The 16,398-nt window shown below is 41.6% G+C and overlaps 1 protein-coding gene and 1 long non-coding RNA gene across 2 annotated transcripts; both read left to right on the forward strand.

Annotated features, from left to right (window-relative positions):
• The first annotated feature begins 1,602 nt into the window (after positions 1-1,602).
• On the forward strand, positions 1,603-2,208 carry LOC136244047 (uncharacterized). The gene is made up of 4 exons (XR_010695044.1): positions 1,603-1,697; positions 1,762-1,846; positions 1,901-2,040; positions 2,095-2,208. It is a non-coding gene; the product is annotated as an uncharacterized lncRNA (long non-coding RNA).
• A 10,887-nt stretch (positions 2,209-13,095) lies between these two features.
• LOC136246988 (uncharacterized) lies at positions 13,096-16,087 on the forward strand. Its single transcript, XM_066038588.1, has 9 exons — positions 13,096-13,532; positions 13,590-13,670; positions 13,728-13,808; positions 13,875-13,952; positions 14,046-14,111; positions 14,177-14,242; positions 14,331-14,533; positions 14,588-14,698; positions 14,777-16,087. Exons 1-9 carry the CDS (start codon positions 13,271-13,273, stop codon positions 15,353-15,355), a joined length of 1,527 nt encoding a protein of 508 aa, XP_065894660.1. The 5' UTR covers positions 13,096-13,270; the 3' UTR covers positions 15,356-16,087.
• The last annotated feature ends 311 nt before the right edge of the window (positions 16,088-16,398 follow it).

Raw genomic sequence — 16,398 nt, forward strand, 5'->3', positions numbered from 1 at the left:
GTTTCTGTAGCAGCTTTCTTCCAACCCTGTCAAAGCCACGAGTGTGAGATTGGTACCATTAAATGGCCATGGCTTTGTGATAATGGTGTGTAGTGAGCTGGGACTTCACAGAGAGCTCGCCAATAGTGTTCTCAGTCAATTTGGAGTAATTTGAGGGCCGTGGAGGGCCATGGAGAGCCCAAACTTGGCCTCTGGATTCCAATCGTCTTCTTACTTCATTTTATACCTGTATACTAAGACCACCGTCCACCCTACCCTCCCACCCTATTACTACCACCTGTGATATTATTACCCACTCGAAAAAAGCTGCTCAAAACAGGGCAAATTTTGGGTATCAGAAATTTATACACCCACTCTGTGATAGCTAGTGAACAGATGAACAATTGGTGCAAATTTTGTTTGCACAGCTGTAGGCACTGGGAAGTTATTACACAATGATTCCTTAAAATCGCCATATCTCCTAACAAAGCTTTGTGCGTCAAAGCCTTGTTTTGTCAAATTCAGTCACATATGGAAGTATGCATACAAGATTTCAAAGGGAATGAGATTAGAATTTTAACAACATTTCAAAGAAGCTGTGTGTAATTTCAGAGAAGTTGCAGACCATTCATTCCAGGTGTTCACAGAAGTATTATGCATGGCACTCCCATCTGGCATGCAAAAACTAAGCAAAATATTAGATAGCTAGTTCTCTTGTTCAGACATCATGGTTTGGGACAACCACTGTTGAGCTTGGTGATGTATTTCATGATAAATTGAGTCACCCAGAGAGAAGGGCAACTGGGGCAGGCCTCAGCTTGTTTGAGGTGTGTACTGTTGGGCCCGTATTGCTTCTGGGCAGTCCTGATGGCAAACCTTTATCTGCATTCAGGTAGCCACAATGATCAGGATGAAAATTCTTAAAATACTGTATGAATACTGTATAGCTATACCTGTAGTAAACTTCTTTGTGATGCATTATCAGTCTTAGTGGTAGTCTCTGTTCTGTATATAAACGCGACTTCTAAGTGGTTGCTACGCTGATAAGTAAAGCATACAGAACATCCAACTTGAGGACATCTGACACTCGGAGATACTGTACGACACGCTATATTATATATCGCACTATCCCTCGGCTTAAGACGAAGTTAGATATGATCAGGAAACAGACGCAAAGATGTTTAAGCCTCGGTTTAAGCAGTCATCAGGTTAGACGTTCCATCCAAAAAGTTCTATTTAATTATCACCATATCACTCACGTGAGGGTGTCATAACTAGGCAACGGTAGTTTGAGTCAGCTGCTTCTGTTAACAATCGTTGAAGTTAAAAGTTTGTGTAGATACCTACGCAAAGAGCGAGGCTGGTAAAAGTCTGGTTGCTTCATGGCCGGTAGTGGTGAAAGACGGTCGGAGCTGCGCCGGCATCGACTAATGAATGCCAGCTGGGGTTTGTTCGCTGTTTCCTGTAATTGTTTAACTGTTACCTTTGTAGGCAACTACGGACTTTATTTGTCGTCCATGTGCTGATGACTCGTTTGTGCTAGTGCCTACTATGCCAGAGCCGACTATGCCTAAGTCGAGTTGCCATTTGCTGGGCTTCGCCGGCTCGTGATGGATGACAGGTTGGTAACACTGTGCTACTTGCTTTAGCTTATAGTTTTCATATAGGCAAGGTGGCAGAGAAGCAGCAGTAGACAGAAGTGACAGGATAGAGTGATGGTACGTACAAAAGTCTCTCTGAGGCCGAGTTCATCAATGGTCTTACTCTATCTATCCTTTGTAGTTCCAGTGACGTCGACATAGCATGCAGTGATAGACTGATACAAGTATGTACTGCTACAGAATTAATGGTCAGACTACCAAACATGGTAAAAATTGTAAAATATAATAATGTGTAGTGTATTCTGAACTTGACTTCACAGTCGGAACACTATAACTGATTTGGTGCAATCATATAGACATTATTGAGGTATGTCCATATGTATGTACTGTACAATATATAAAATACTTATTGACAGAATTATACATTGCTGCTGAAGGATGTTTATTACTGACAACTGTGGTGAGAACATTCTTTATTGGTTTCATTTGTTTACAGTATCATACTACCCTATAGACTTGCAACATTGGTTACAGAAATAGGAGAAACTGATGGTTGCAGTTCCCAGGGTTACCATTCATCTTCACATGATTGATTTATGCTGGATTAGCAAGACTTGAAACCCTGGAACAACAATTGTAATTGATGACATTTCAAAATGTACATTTATAATTGTAACAGTATTTAAATGTACAAATAATACCACAATAATGGTGTGCAATACATACATTGGGTAAAATGGTCAGTAATACACACAGAAAATGGTGTGCTCGGTGCGAGGAGGTATATCATACACACTTTGATGTAATATGCAGCCAACTGTTTTAACAGTGTACAGTACCTTAAGATCATCTTAGCATTGTTGGACCACAGTTGCACAGACAGTTGCTGTAGTAAGTTCTTTCTAGCAACTTTCCGAGGGACACCGCTGTGAGGAGTGGTATGGTCATCTATATTCTGTAAAGTTTTTAGAGCAAAAGTTGTCCAAATTCTAAATGTTTCCACAACTAAAGGAATGAAATCTGACCCCACCTTCTCCACAGCTGCCAAATGCTGCTCATCCTTGGCAACCTCTCCAGCAGCAGCAGCCACCCCAGCACATGAAGCACAAGAGGAGATAAAAGTAGGCTGAGTGGTGCAGCGTATGGAGACATCAAAGTAAGCTGGACGACCATGCTGGAAGTCAGAATGAAAAACATTGCCAGGGTGCAACCCATCATCATAAGAAGCTCTCTGTTCCCTAAGAACACCAGGGTGATCCTGTGAAAGGGCATTATAAATGATGTTTACCAGAGCATCATGTCGACATATTCTCATTGGGCCATGAGAGCAACCTAACAGATGGTCACCATAGTTATCAATGGTAGAAAGACAGGTACACAAAGGAGAGAGCGGAAACAAAGAACACCCAACCATATACGTAATCCAATAACAACTTCAGGCCCAGGATAGCCAAACCCAGACTGACTCGAGGAACAGCTTTGAGCCAACCGTTACTTGTGCCAGAATAGTGTGACAAAGCAGTCAAACGAGCTTGATCGCGAATGCCAAAGGATGCAAATAAGTCATCAAATAAATGTTTGTCTAATCTAGCTTGTGAGAGGCTGAGAAAAGCAAATGACCACTGGAAATACCCGATTCAGAAAGTAAGGTAGCAGCATCCTCCTCATTAGGGAAACTGAGCTGATTAATATCAACAGAAAGAAGGGTGGAGGCTAATTCACGAACACTGTTACATGAACCCAAAAATGCAGGTGAAGCAGAAAAAGGTGATTCACGTACCCCAGGCCTCCTAATCGAAAAGACAAAGATGCCTGTCTCCAAGAAGTGTTGGAAAAGACTGCACTGCATAATCCTACCAAGGCAGGAACGAAGATTATGATCAAATTGAAGAAGAAAGGGTTTCGGGATAGTAAAAGGCACAGTGCGAAGGAGGTGAATAATTTTACAACTACTGAGGCAACTACGTAAAAGATGGAGCTCTACCTGAGGGTCATCCAACAGAGAAAGCTTCTTCTGAGTTAATGCTACTTTGTCCATTCGAGAAGAAAGAAAATCATTTAAGAAAATGTCATCACCCCAAAGAGGAGAACCCAGCAGTTCCAAACTTGTGACTCGCTTGATGTCATTTGGGGGATTGAAAGTGGCTGAAGCGATTTCCTTCAAATTTGATATGTAAACTCCCCTGGCTGGCGGACAACTCTGTAGCAAATTTGGTTTCAATCGGATAAGGGATCACCAAGATACAAGAGTGAAAATGACCTTTTCTTCCTGTCAATATACCCAGGCTGTGGCGCGGCGGCTTCTTGGGCCGCACGACACACTATCGTGTGTCTTGATATATATACATCCTCCCCGATCTCTAGCTAGAAGTTAAACCTAATTTAATTTAAAAGGCAGAAAAAAGAAAAAGCAGCTAAACCTACACAGGCCTACAAAAACACTGCATGGACCGCCAGCATACACACAGCAAAACCCCCGGACAGGGGCCTTAACAAGAAAGCCCTGCAGTCTACTGGCCAAACTGCAGGGGGTGGGAGCATGAAACAGAGTTCAACTCCCACAAAGGACTGCCAGGCAACAGGCTAAATAGGTGTAAAATGTCCGGGAATTGTGGCGCCACAGACAAACAGAGAGTTGCTCTAGCAGATGGCGGTATGCTAGGCCACGAGAAATGCCACTTCTGGTGGTTGTCCTCAAAGCAATATCCTGCAAGACAGGACGACTAGCAGCAGACCACAAACCCAAGGACTCAACCACCAGGGGGACAAAAACACCTCCAGCAGCCTGTACAAACTCATCATGGTGAGCATCCTTATCTTCTTCTCCCTTAGCAGCAGCCACACCTGCTGAAACTGCAGACCGACCCAACAGAGATTCTTGTAATGGACAACATACAGTAACATCGAAGTACGCAGGCTTCCCATGCACAAAGTCAGGGTGAAAAACATCACCCGGGCGATCCAATCGGGAACCAGCACACCGTTGCTCTTTACGGCAACCAGTGTTGTCCTGAAGTAAAGCATGATATATTACATCACATAAAGCATCGTGCCTACGTATACGTATGGGTCCATGTCCACAGCCAAGCAGATGATCACCAAATTGATCAACAACAGTACCACATGGGCAGCGAACTGGAGAAGTGGCAGAAAAGAGAGGGACACCAAGCCAGTATCGAAGAGAACATACAAACTCCTGTGAGGACATGGATAGGCCTAAAGAATCACAAGGAATGGCCCGAAGCCATGAACTGGTACAGGGGTCAGCAGAAATTGAACGAATTCTGGCTTGGTCCCGAATGGTAAGTGAATTAAGCAAAAGGGTCTGACGAGCAATATCAAGTTCATGTTGGAAAACACGCTGCCCACAAGCTGGATGGATAAGATCAGGAAGGGAATCACTGTTAATCAAGGGCAACAGAATCGAGGTAGCAACATCCTGATCCGGGATGGAAGGAAACACGTCAGGACCCCACTAAAAGACTGGAGTAGACGATAACACAATTCTTGGGAGCTGAAACAAGAGCCTAAAAAGGCTGCTGAAGAGGTACTGGTAGCTTCACGCAAACCCAATCCTCCCATAGAACACGGTAGAGTGGCCTGCAGCCAAGATAAGTCAGATATAGAAGATTTGCAAATACGACCTAAAGCAGACCGAAGATTATAATCAAAACGTTCAAGTTGAGAAATAACACAATTTGGGGAAATAGTACGCAAGAGATGATTAAGTTTACAAACACCCAGACAACTTCGGAGAAGATGGAGTTCAACTTGAGGGTTCCCCAAACCCCCAAGACGGTCCTGAAGAGAAGCCACCTTATCAACAGCCTTGCCAACAAATGACAAGAAATAATCAGAGGATCCCCACACAGGGGAACCAAGAAAGGCAGCTCCTTCCTCTTGCAACAACGAAATACGGGTGACAGATGATGGAAACTCCGGAAACGACTGATTACCAGAAGACCAAAAGACCTCACATTTAGATAAATTAGGGTAGAGATCAAAACTCGGACCCCGCTGTACAAGCATTTGCAAAAAGGAGGCAAGGCTGGAGCGCGTACCCACCAGGGTTCCGTCATCCAAGTACCATAACTGAAAAGCCAGTCAGCTGGGAAAGTAACACTGGATAAGAAATCAATAAGGACAAGGGAAAACAGTAATGGTCCAAGGGGATCACCCTACTGTACGCCAGTTGAGGATGCAATCCGGTGGGAGCCAAAACGTAGTTCCCCAATGCAGCAGTAAGACCACTGCACCCAGCTAAACAGTTCTGGGAGATCAGATCGACAGCGTGATAGAAAGGAATCCCGGCTACACTCATTAAATGCATTGGTCATATCCACCTTTAAGCAACATAGTTCACAATTAGAGCCTACAGTAGCAAGGATGGTACGAAGTGAATGTACAGCAGCTTCTAATCCATTACGAATACCTACACCAACCTGACCACAAGGAAGTAGCAAACTAGGAAGTGAATCACGCACAGACACACAACATACCTTGCTGACCAGACGACGAAGGGTCTCACCAACAGCAATTGGACGAAAGGCACCAGAGCCCTTTACCAATGCAGTCAATGGTGCACCACAAAACCAAGGTGCAAGACGAGAATCAAGCTTACCAGCTAGCAAGGCATTAACAAATCTTGTCAGGTTGGCCAGACATTCAAAAGCAGCTGGTGAAGTTGAACCGCACACAGCATCCAATAAATGCTGAGGACGGAGAGCTGAGCTACCAGGGGAGGTTCCCTTGGGAAAGGAACGCAACGCATACAACACATTCGAGGGCTCAACTACAAGAGAAACAGGGACATCACTAGACCGGGAAGGAACTACATTCTGAGGATGACGATGGATCAAATCATCCCGAGCTGCAACATTGTCATAGGAAGCAACACCCCTAGCGCCTAGAGCACGTAGCGCATTACCATAACGTCCATCTGAGGCCCAGCGCAAAGCACGTCTAATGCTCCCCTTCTCCAAAGACTCAGCAGAAGTAGCGACAGAACGAGCTGATGAGCCCCGCTGCAGAGCACCTGCAGCTTGCCAAAGATCTAAGATACCACCAACACCAGATTTCCACTTGTTCAAACGATCACACAACAAAGAACTAACCAAATAGCGCTTCTTTTTACCAGCACGAGGGGGGAACAAAGAACAAGTTTTGGAAACAACAACAATCTTACAAACCCCCATAATTTATGCTGCAAGGAAAAACAAAGGTCTTTACTAAGCACTGAGGCTAACAGAGGCCAAACAGTACGGGGAATGTAACGAACTGTATGCACATTCAAATTGAGTAAGGAGCTCATCAGAGTATCAAAAATTAGGGTCTCGACAGATTTATATTCAGGAGGAAGAGAGCCATCTGCTGCAGCTCGGACAGCCAGGGAAACCATTTCAGTAGGTGTCAGACGGGAACTAAGCCTAGAACCAGAAACAGGTGGTGGGGGTGTGACACAAGCATGTGAATGTGTAGTAACAGTTGTAGTGGTGCTGTTGGTAGCACCCAGCACAGTAGAAGGATCAATAAGAGGGGCACCACACCGACGGGACCCACCTAAAGAACGTTGACATACTGACCATCTGCTCAAATAAACAAAGCGACATGATGACTGAGAGCAGATAAGGCGGTTAAACCTCTGGAAGAAGGAAGTTGGTGGAAAAACACCTTGGGAAATATGAATACTATTAATATGTTGCCAGAGGGAAGAAACAGTAGTGGTGGTTTTGTCGCACAAAGGACAGCAGACAACTCCAGGAGAAGAGCTAATGAGGCTAAGAGTATTAGTTGGTGATTCAACAACCAAGGTAGAATCAGTATCAGAACTAGTGTAAGATGGAATTGTGGTGGTAAAAGGGGGAAAGCTGATGAAGGGGTAACAGACCCTATTGAAGATAGTAAGCTCGTTGTGCCTGTAGAAGACGCACCATCAGCATTCAAACTTGGAGGGGGAGTGGACAACACATCAACATGGGGAACAACAAAACAATAACGCTTACCAGCTGCTGACTCCCGAATATAATCGCCAATGGGTGCGCCAAGATACTTAATTGACCTTTTCCAGTTTCGAGTAGCCGCGCGCCCTGCACGCCGCTCGAACTCACAGGGAGAGATTAAATTATCACCACAGTTAATCCGAATACAAAGACTCCTACCATTCTCCAGGAGCCGACAAAACAAGCTGACACTCACTGAGCCGCACGTGACTTGAACGGAGCGTCCAGAGTCCCCAGGAGGATCAGAAACATCAGTGGTGCCTCCAGGAAGTCCAGCCATCACGAAGAGAAGTTAAAAGTCCATAAAATGAAGTGAGTATGCTGACAAATCCATACGATGAGAAAGAGAAAAATCATTCAATAATCAACCCACAATCGAAAAAAATATATATACATATATATATACCATGATCACGTGAAACTTCAAAGGCGCCACTGGTTGCATACAGGACATATACACTCCAAACCCATAGGTGAGTATATATACACCTACCTGAGGTGAGTATATATATACTCACCTATATATGTGACCCAGTCTGGGAAAACCGGGCTTATCGCCTATTTTAAAGTATCGAGAAACGCCGGTTTAGAGTATTTAGCGTGTTGTAGCTCGCCAATGGTTGAAGCTATGTGCAACAAATTTTCACACGTTTTACACCAATTCCTTACCTTCCAGAGCACCCACTGTGCAAGTAGCCTACTACTAAGTTTCCCGCCATTTTAGATAGTTTTTAAACCGAGGTTGACTGTATAAGGCGAGCTGCAAAATGGGTGGGACGCGGAGGCCATGGAAGGCAGACACGATGGTGTTCAAAAATTGAAAAGGAAGGCATAGGGATGAATTAGGCTAAGTTTTGAGCCATTAAGGTCTCAAAAGTGGCTAAAATGAAAGGAAATTCACAGCAGAGGTACTTATTCACACCACAGAGCTGTACATCCACATACATTCATCCCCGGGGCTGACCAGAACTCCATTAAGGCCCCATAGCGTACGTACGGATCGCCACTGGGCTTGGGAAAAGCAGCCAGCAAAAACAAACCAATGAAGTCTAGCTGATTTTGATTATGGAATTAGATAGTTTATTCATGTATCTTTGTATCCTGGGTAAAAAATCGAATCTGCTGACATGGGTGATAAGACAGGTTTTCTCAGACTAGGTCATATATATACCCACCCAGGAAGTCTCATGACACATTACTGTGTGATGATTACGGATTGGTAGCCCAACGTTGGCGGACAAACGACGCCCACGCTAGCATGACTAATCACCCAGATGACTCAGGCTAATAGCCTTCGTCACGCTAGGCGATTAATCACCCCAGCCAGTAAGAGTCCAACCACTGGATTCATTTTATACCCATACCTCGTGACTTCGATGATGGGTGGCAACAAGTAACATTGCTCCTACGTTTGTTGATATGAACGGACAAGTCCTGGGGATATACGGAGATAAGTTTACTAAGCCCCACGATCAATTCAATTCTTTATTGTGTGCTGAATTGCGAGAGGAATGCTACCAGTGTGTCTACCATGCCAAACTATGGCGAATTAAGTGTAAATATATTCTTCAAGTTGGGTTGTTAGTAAGTAATGTAGTGCGGATTAATTTAGAAACATAGTATATATCATATGAACCATGGCTCACTTCAGTGTATTGCACTTATATACACACCTTCTCCTCAGTCATCGTAATTTTACTGTTGATAAACGCCTCGGCGAACACCTCATAGGCATGCTTTATATATTACACACATATACAGTGGAACCTCAGTTATCCGGAACCCACTTATCAGGATTTTTGGTTAATCAAACTACAGAAACGACTGCTCTATTAGAGTAGTGTCTGCTCTATTAGGGTAGTTCAAAATTTTGATATTTTAGATAAATTTTCTCTATGTTATCTTAAGGTTATTTATACACAGTTTCAGAGATACGGACTTTTCAGACTTATGGACCACCCCTGGTCCCGAAGTATTCGAATAACTGAGGTTTCCACTATATATAACACACCTGTGATTGAGATCAAAAGCGCCGCGCTTTGGTATATAACTGATATACCACGCTTTGTGGCTACGCTTACCATATAATGGTGTAACTTCACACATTCCGCGAAATCTTTATCTAAACGGTAAACAAGTCTCTAATAATAAGCGCCTAAATCAACCAACAATTATTCACCTCAGAAACTGGAACAAGTTTCGATGAACTCCTGTCTCCTTCGTGGATAACTCACTAATCGCGACTATGTGGGCGTTGCACCGTTAAATATGTAAAACGTTTGGTCCATTAAGAATTTCTATTGATTTCCATCTCCAGGAGGTGCTGTTTCACTATAACTTACAATCTATAATCGTTTTTATCTACTGGTGTGTAGAATATAACGGTTATAACACGATTACTCGGGATATGACTAAATATACGCACTCTCACTCGAGCGTTTCGCGCTCTCGTGAATCGTGCGTATATTTTAGTCATATCCCTCGTAAGCGTGTTATAACTATAAAATATATAATATACAGATATCATGGTATTCAAAATATATACCAAAATATACACAAACTTAGAAAGGATGTTACAGTGCGAGGCGAAGCCTTGCAATATAGCAGCCTTTCCTAAATATCTATATATTTTGGTATATATTTCAAATACCATGATATCTGTAGTATACCATATAGCAGGTAATTTTCGAAAGGTTTTTATTTTCGGATATTTCAAAGAGACCATTCCCTTCGAAAATATATTCCCACATTGGTTGTTCTATGAAAATAAATTCCCACAAGTAAAAGCAACGATTCAACTTTTAGCGATTCGCTTGTGTTTTCCTCTAGTTTTAACTCAGAATTGCTGATTATAATGGATAAGCTGTATCATTACTGTGCCAATAACCACAAAACAGGTGATCCATAATGGGAATTGATGCCTAAAATCTATGGTAGATAGCTAGCTACGATCGAGCATGATCGAGCGAATGAAGGGGTGGGGTAAAAGCGGGACGGGGACCGGAACGGGGACGAAAGGGGGTAAAAGCGGGACGGGGACGGAGACGAAGCCATGTTGACGTATCTGTGCTCACGTGTCACTGAGAGATTTCTGCAATAAGCCATAGTTGAGAGAGCATTCTTTACTTCAGAGGTGCTATTTATAATAAAGCTTGAGAGATTTAGCTACATTATACTCAAACTTACAAGACAGACTTATTGTAACGGTGACTTGAGCTACTTAGTATCTGCTGAGACTAATCTCTTTATGGATGACTCAGAAGATGGCTCGAATCACGACACAGATGACTGCACAGTGATTTCAAATGATGCCAATGGTGCCCTGGAAATGGAGGAGATTGTATCCTATTTAGAAGGAGCTGGAACCAACTACAAAGATTTTTTGAACACCTCTGTCAAGCCACCCGTGCAACCCCGAGGAGGAACACTGATATTGTTTGATTTAGGCCCAGATGAATCTCAATGGGAGAGCAACAAAAAGAAGCTAAGGTATAGTGAGCTATGCAATCATGAACATATAGAATTATATCAAGAGTTATTATTAACTCTTGCCTATACCTATATTGTTTGTGTATATTATACTGTGCTAAAATTACCTCTTTATCTACACAGATGTGACCAATATAGATGGGTCCATAAAGGCACTAGGACTTTTGACCGTGGGAATTAGGGACCCGCCGATTATGCTCATAATTTTACCTATTATGCTATGCTGCACTGCTCAAAAATTCACCTATTATGCTTAAATTAATGCTCAATATTTACCTATTATGCTCGATTATGCTCAGTGTTCATGCCTTAGTTCACATGCTTTGCTACTAGTTTAACACTATATAGAAAGAAAAAAAATGAGTGGCTGGAACACAAATAATAAATTCTTGCTGCATGCCTGCATGTAAGAGACAAGATCGATATACCCTAATAGAACAGTCAGTTTGATGATTGTTCTATTAGAGTTACTGACTGCTCTATTAGAGTATATCGATCTTATTTTGCAATTGTCATTTTTCCAGCAAGAATTTACACTATTGTACAAATATTTAACCTATTATGCTGGCATTATGCTCAATGCTTTTAGGTACCTATTATGCTCAAAATTATGCCAGCATAATCGGCGGGTCCCTAGTGGGAATTATTCTGTGAAGAAGAAGACTGGAGCTATTGATGTAGCAGGGATAGAAAAGCAAACTGGTGATAACTCCTTCAAGCGGTTGGAATATTGGGGTATTGGCTCAAGCTATTTAATTCACTATCTGGGAGATCACAATGCATTTGTACCATGTGCACACCGGAACAGCAAGAAAAGTACCAAACCATTTGTAAGGTCAGCACCTCACATTAAGGAAAAGGTATAGTGTAATAGTTAAGCATGAAATAGTTAGGGACCTGCCTATTATGTTCAAAATTTTGCAGGTTACTAATAAAGGACCAATGATGTCAGCACAGAAAGTTTATCAACAGTTAGTCAATGAAGATGAAGGTGGGCCTAGACATGTCATCAACACACCTAGAGACCAGAATCAAATCAAAAACTTCCAGAAAGATGAGAATTGCCAGTTCCGGATTTCACATGATGGTATTTACAACACATACCAACTATGTTTCCAGCTGCAACTGAAAGATCGTAAGGGAGAGCCCCAAAATTTTCTTCGAAATTTTCAAGTGTACCCAACAGTCTGTGTTCACATGGTACCACATCCTCTCTTGGAGAATTTAGAGATGCTTCTGAAAGTTTCCACGACCCCTGTAACCCTGCATTATGACACTGTTTTCAACATGGGAGATTTCTATCTGTCTACTCTAGTTTTCCGAAATGCTATTTTCAAGAAAGATCCTATCACACCAGTGGCTTTCTTTATCCATTCCAGGAGGTTTCAGGAAGACCACATGCTGTTTATGAAAACCATAGGAAAGTCACTACCTCTGCTTGCTTCAAAGAAGATTCTAATGGTTACTGATTGAGAATTTGATTTTTCTGATGTGTTTCCAATGTGTCTGAATGTTTTTTGTTGGAACCATCTAGAACGTGATTTGCATTTTTACTTGACGAATTCAGCCAATTGTAAGCCATCTGAGATTAGTTATTATGCCAACAGTTTCAAAGCTTTGATGATTGAAGAAAATGAAGATGATTTCGACAGTTCCTGGAGCATCAACAAGGCTTCCTTTACGAATCCAACTGTTCTGAGATATTTTGAACAAAAGCTTTTGCCAGCGTTTAAGGAGCATTCATCCATTTGGAAACTTAGAGAAATGGGGGTTTCTGATCCAGAGAATGGGCTAACAAATAATCCATCTGAATCCATGAATGCTGTTCTCCACAATCTGCAGCAATGGAAACAAGTTCCCCTTGATGTTATCTGTGTATCTCTATTTCATCTTTCAAGCTATTACCAGCAAGAAATTATTAGGGCTTACCATCTTTGTGGTTCATGGCAATTGAAAGAAGAACTCTCTTACTTGCAGCGAGATGCCAGTCTAATGCCATTCTTGCCAAAAGCAATAGACATCAAAGAAATTGTGGCCAAAGCCAGGGATAGAATTTTACCATCTTATGAAGAAGCCAGCCCTTGCTCTTTTCGTGATGACACTACTGCTTCAGTATCCAGTGACAAAGCCACTTGCAAGCTAAACAGTCAGCTAGCATTGGCACGAGAAGCAGTTCATGACAAGCGGGTTAGTTTGACTGAAATGGGATGTTGGATTGTAAGAGGTGCAGATAATGAGACACCGTATGCTGTCCGACTGTTTCCAAAAGAGACTTGCTCCTGTCCTTCAGTGAAAAAATGTTACCACATAATTGCCTGCAAGCTAATGATAGGGCAGGACATCAGTGACCACACCAAGCCTAATATGACACTGCTTACTCAGAGGGTGAGACAGAAGAACAAAGAAAGACCTTCTGGTATAAAACCTCCAAGAAAAAGAGATTTTGACCAGGTTGCTGCTAATAGTAAGTTTATAGTATTTCCAATAGATGTGTACATATTCTTGTATTTCCATATTACAGATGTCAATGACAGTGAAGGTGAAGGTGAAACAGTTCACAATAGCCATCAATCAATGGAACAAAAGGATGGCCGCAAAATAGGTAGTACATCAATTGTTTTGTCATATATATATGTATAGGTACTACCATTCAACACAGGCACAGACAATACTGCAGCTGGAAAAACCAATCACGTTGTTAGCCAACCTTCTAAGAAACACCGATGTGCTTCCATAGCAGGTCAGTTTATTATTAGAATATGGACTACATACATAATGTTAATATATAATTTAATTGTGAAATTAGAACCAAGTCAACCAACCACCTGCACTGAGGCAACTCCTGATCTTGATGAAAGTATTACTGAAAATGTGGAGAATGAAGGTACATAGACCCATACTTTAATGTTCACATGCTATGCAGTAGCTAAAATGATAATGCTGAATGATGTATTTCTTATCTTCATTATGATTGTAGATGTCAACACCAACTCAAATGTGGAAGATCATGAAGATCGGAACTGTATCTTGAATAATTCTAATGGTACGTGAGTTCACATGCATAGTACACTTATCCTAATACTGTCATAATTTCACACTACATAATAGGCAGCAATCACAACATAAGCAGACGGCTTAGTGACTATGTTTCACACACTTGTTTCGCATCTGAAGGTATACTTACACTCTAAAATGATTATAACATGCATACTTATTGCTCTGATCTGATGAGTGTACTTTGATTTTAATTTGTTAACAATAGATCTTAAAAGATTTACCAGAGTGAGTGAGTCACCTTATACTTCAAGAATATTACGGGAAAGGATGAGCAATGTTTCAGCTTCCAGAGACTTTGCCTGTTGCGATTCTACCAAGTTTAAGTGGTCTAGTATTCTGAAAAAGTTGCAGAAGATGTATCTTAAAACACTTCTTTGTCCACATGTCTGTAGAATAAGCTTGAAAGAGGTATGTACAACAGTTAAAAGACATGTACGTAGATGATTTTGCATTTGTTTGTAGCAAATTGCTGATTTAGTGGTGGGAAAGATAGTAGTTGTCCAGACTATGAGAAATAACCAAGTTGCATTTCTTAGACGGCTTCCTGATGAGAATAATGTACCAGCAGTTCAGGTGATTATTATAAAACATATTACACATATAATAGCTAAATGGTCAAATGAAATTAGTCAAAAGTACATTCATGCACAGGTGATTTGTACATATGATGAACCAGACATCATGGAATTGAATTATCATGCTGGGACAGCTTGTCGTTCACTTGCTCATGCAGTTTTAACTGTCTACACTGGAGTGAAATGCTGTAAACCAAATGATGCCGATGCAGTTACAGCAGTGCTTCTCATTGCGACATGCCTGGATGAGAATTTGGACCTAGCTAGAGCTTATGTGAATCTTCAAGACACATCACAATACCTCCACAGCTTCCTAAGCTTGAAAGCTCCAGATGTTGGCACATTACACCTATCTATGCAACAAAAACAGTTCTGCCAGACTACAATAGATCATGTTAATCTCTACTGTTTCTGCCAGACTCCTTGGATTGATGGGTCTACATCAAGAGTAATTTATGGAGATCACCAAAAGGAGTATAAAGCGTATCAATGCAGCAGATGCGAAGACTGGCTTCATAAAGCCTGCCTGAATGCTCTTGGCATACCAATACCTACACGCAAAAGTGATTTTATTTGCAGTAGATGTATTATACCAGCAACTATTCAATGGCACCATCGAGAATTCACCAACACATGTACATCAGACAACTTCTGACCATCTTTATGTTGTACTGCCTACAATACCCAAACTTCACAGAAAACCTTGGCACTGATGACATGGAAAACACCTTGAAGGCTTGTATCACATTGATGAAAAGAAAAAACATCGAAGAAGCAAAGTCACTTGCTCTGAAAGCAGCACACAGTAGACTCAATTTCACCAAAGCTGATAATGAAAAGATCGATTGCTTTGGAACGGAAGAGAATGCTTTTCTGTGTTTAATCTCACATGTATGGAAACTGCAGGTGTCGCAGCAATGCAAATCTCAATACTGTCCAGCCAACAACCCAGTGAAAACAGGCTACCAAACAACATTCTCATTGCCTCCGACTCTGTGTCCATCCAATGTTCAGAGAATCTTTCCAGTTCCAGGAGATGACATGGGATACTGTGGATCCGAGTTCCCTAAGAAACCACCTCGGAAAGCTCCTTATATTCTCAGTGACAGGATTAATACCACAGAAACTATCAAAACACAAAACAGTAGAGAGAAATTCTATTCCTGCAATGGAAAACCAAGAGTCCTTTCATCTGGTTTCATGAACAAGCATCCATGGCTGCTTCCTATTAGCATTGAATCTCTCAGCCTTCATCAGATCAACTGGATGCCACTGTCCATCACTGTTTACAATTATTGTTACCAACTTGGTGGTTGCACGATCAACACTGGAGGTCACTTTGTTTCAATTGTGTTGTGGCATGGACGACCATACTTTTATGATGGCATGAAATCAACCAACCAACAGCGTTTCATTAAATATAACCATTAAATGGTTATAAACTTAGAAAACTGCACAGGATCATATGCATATTATTTTCTGTTTAGCAAGTAATCTGTTTATTATTGTTGTTTTATCCATGTATAGCTGTATTTTGCGGTATGTATAACCTGTATACATGGTGGAAAACTGGTATTAATTTCTAGGCAGTATCATTAATGTATGGAGAAAAGGTTATAATCAGGATCAAAATCACATAGGCTCCCCTCTAGCTATATGAGGGTCATTATTATTTACCATTACTGCAATACAACTTCA

The sequence above is a fragment of the Dysidea avara genome, chromosome 2 (assembly GCF_963678975.1).
Source record: "Dysidea avara chromosome 2, odDysAvar1.4, whole genome shotgun sequence".
NCBI classification, from domain to species: domain Eukaryota; kingdom Metazoa; phylum Porifera; class Demospongiae; order Dictyoceratida; family Dysideidae; genus Dysidea; species Dysidea avara.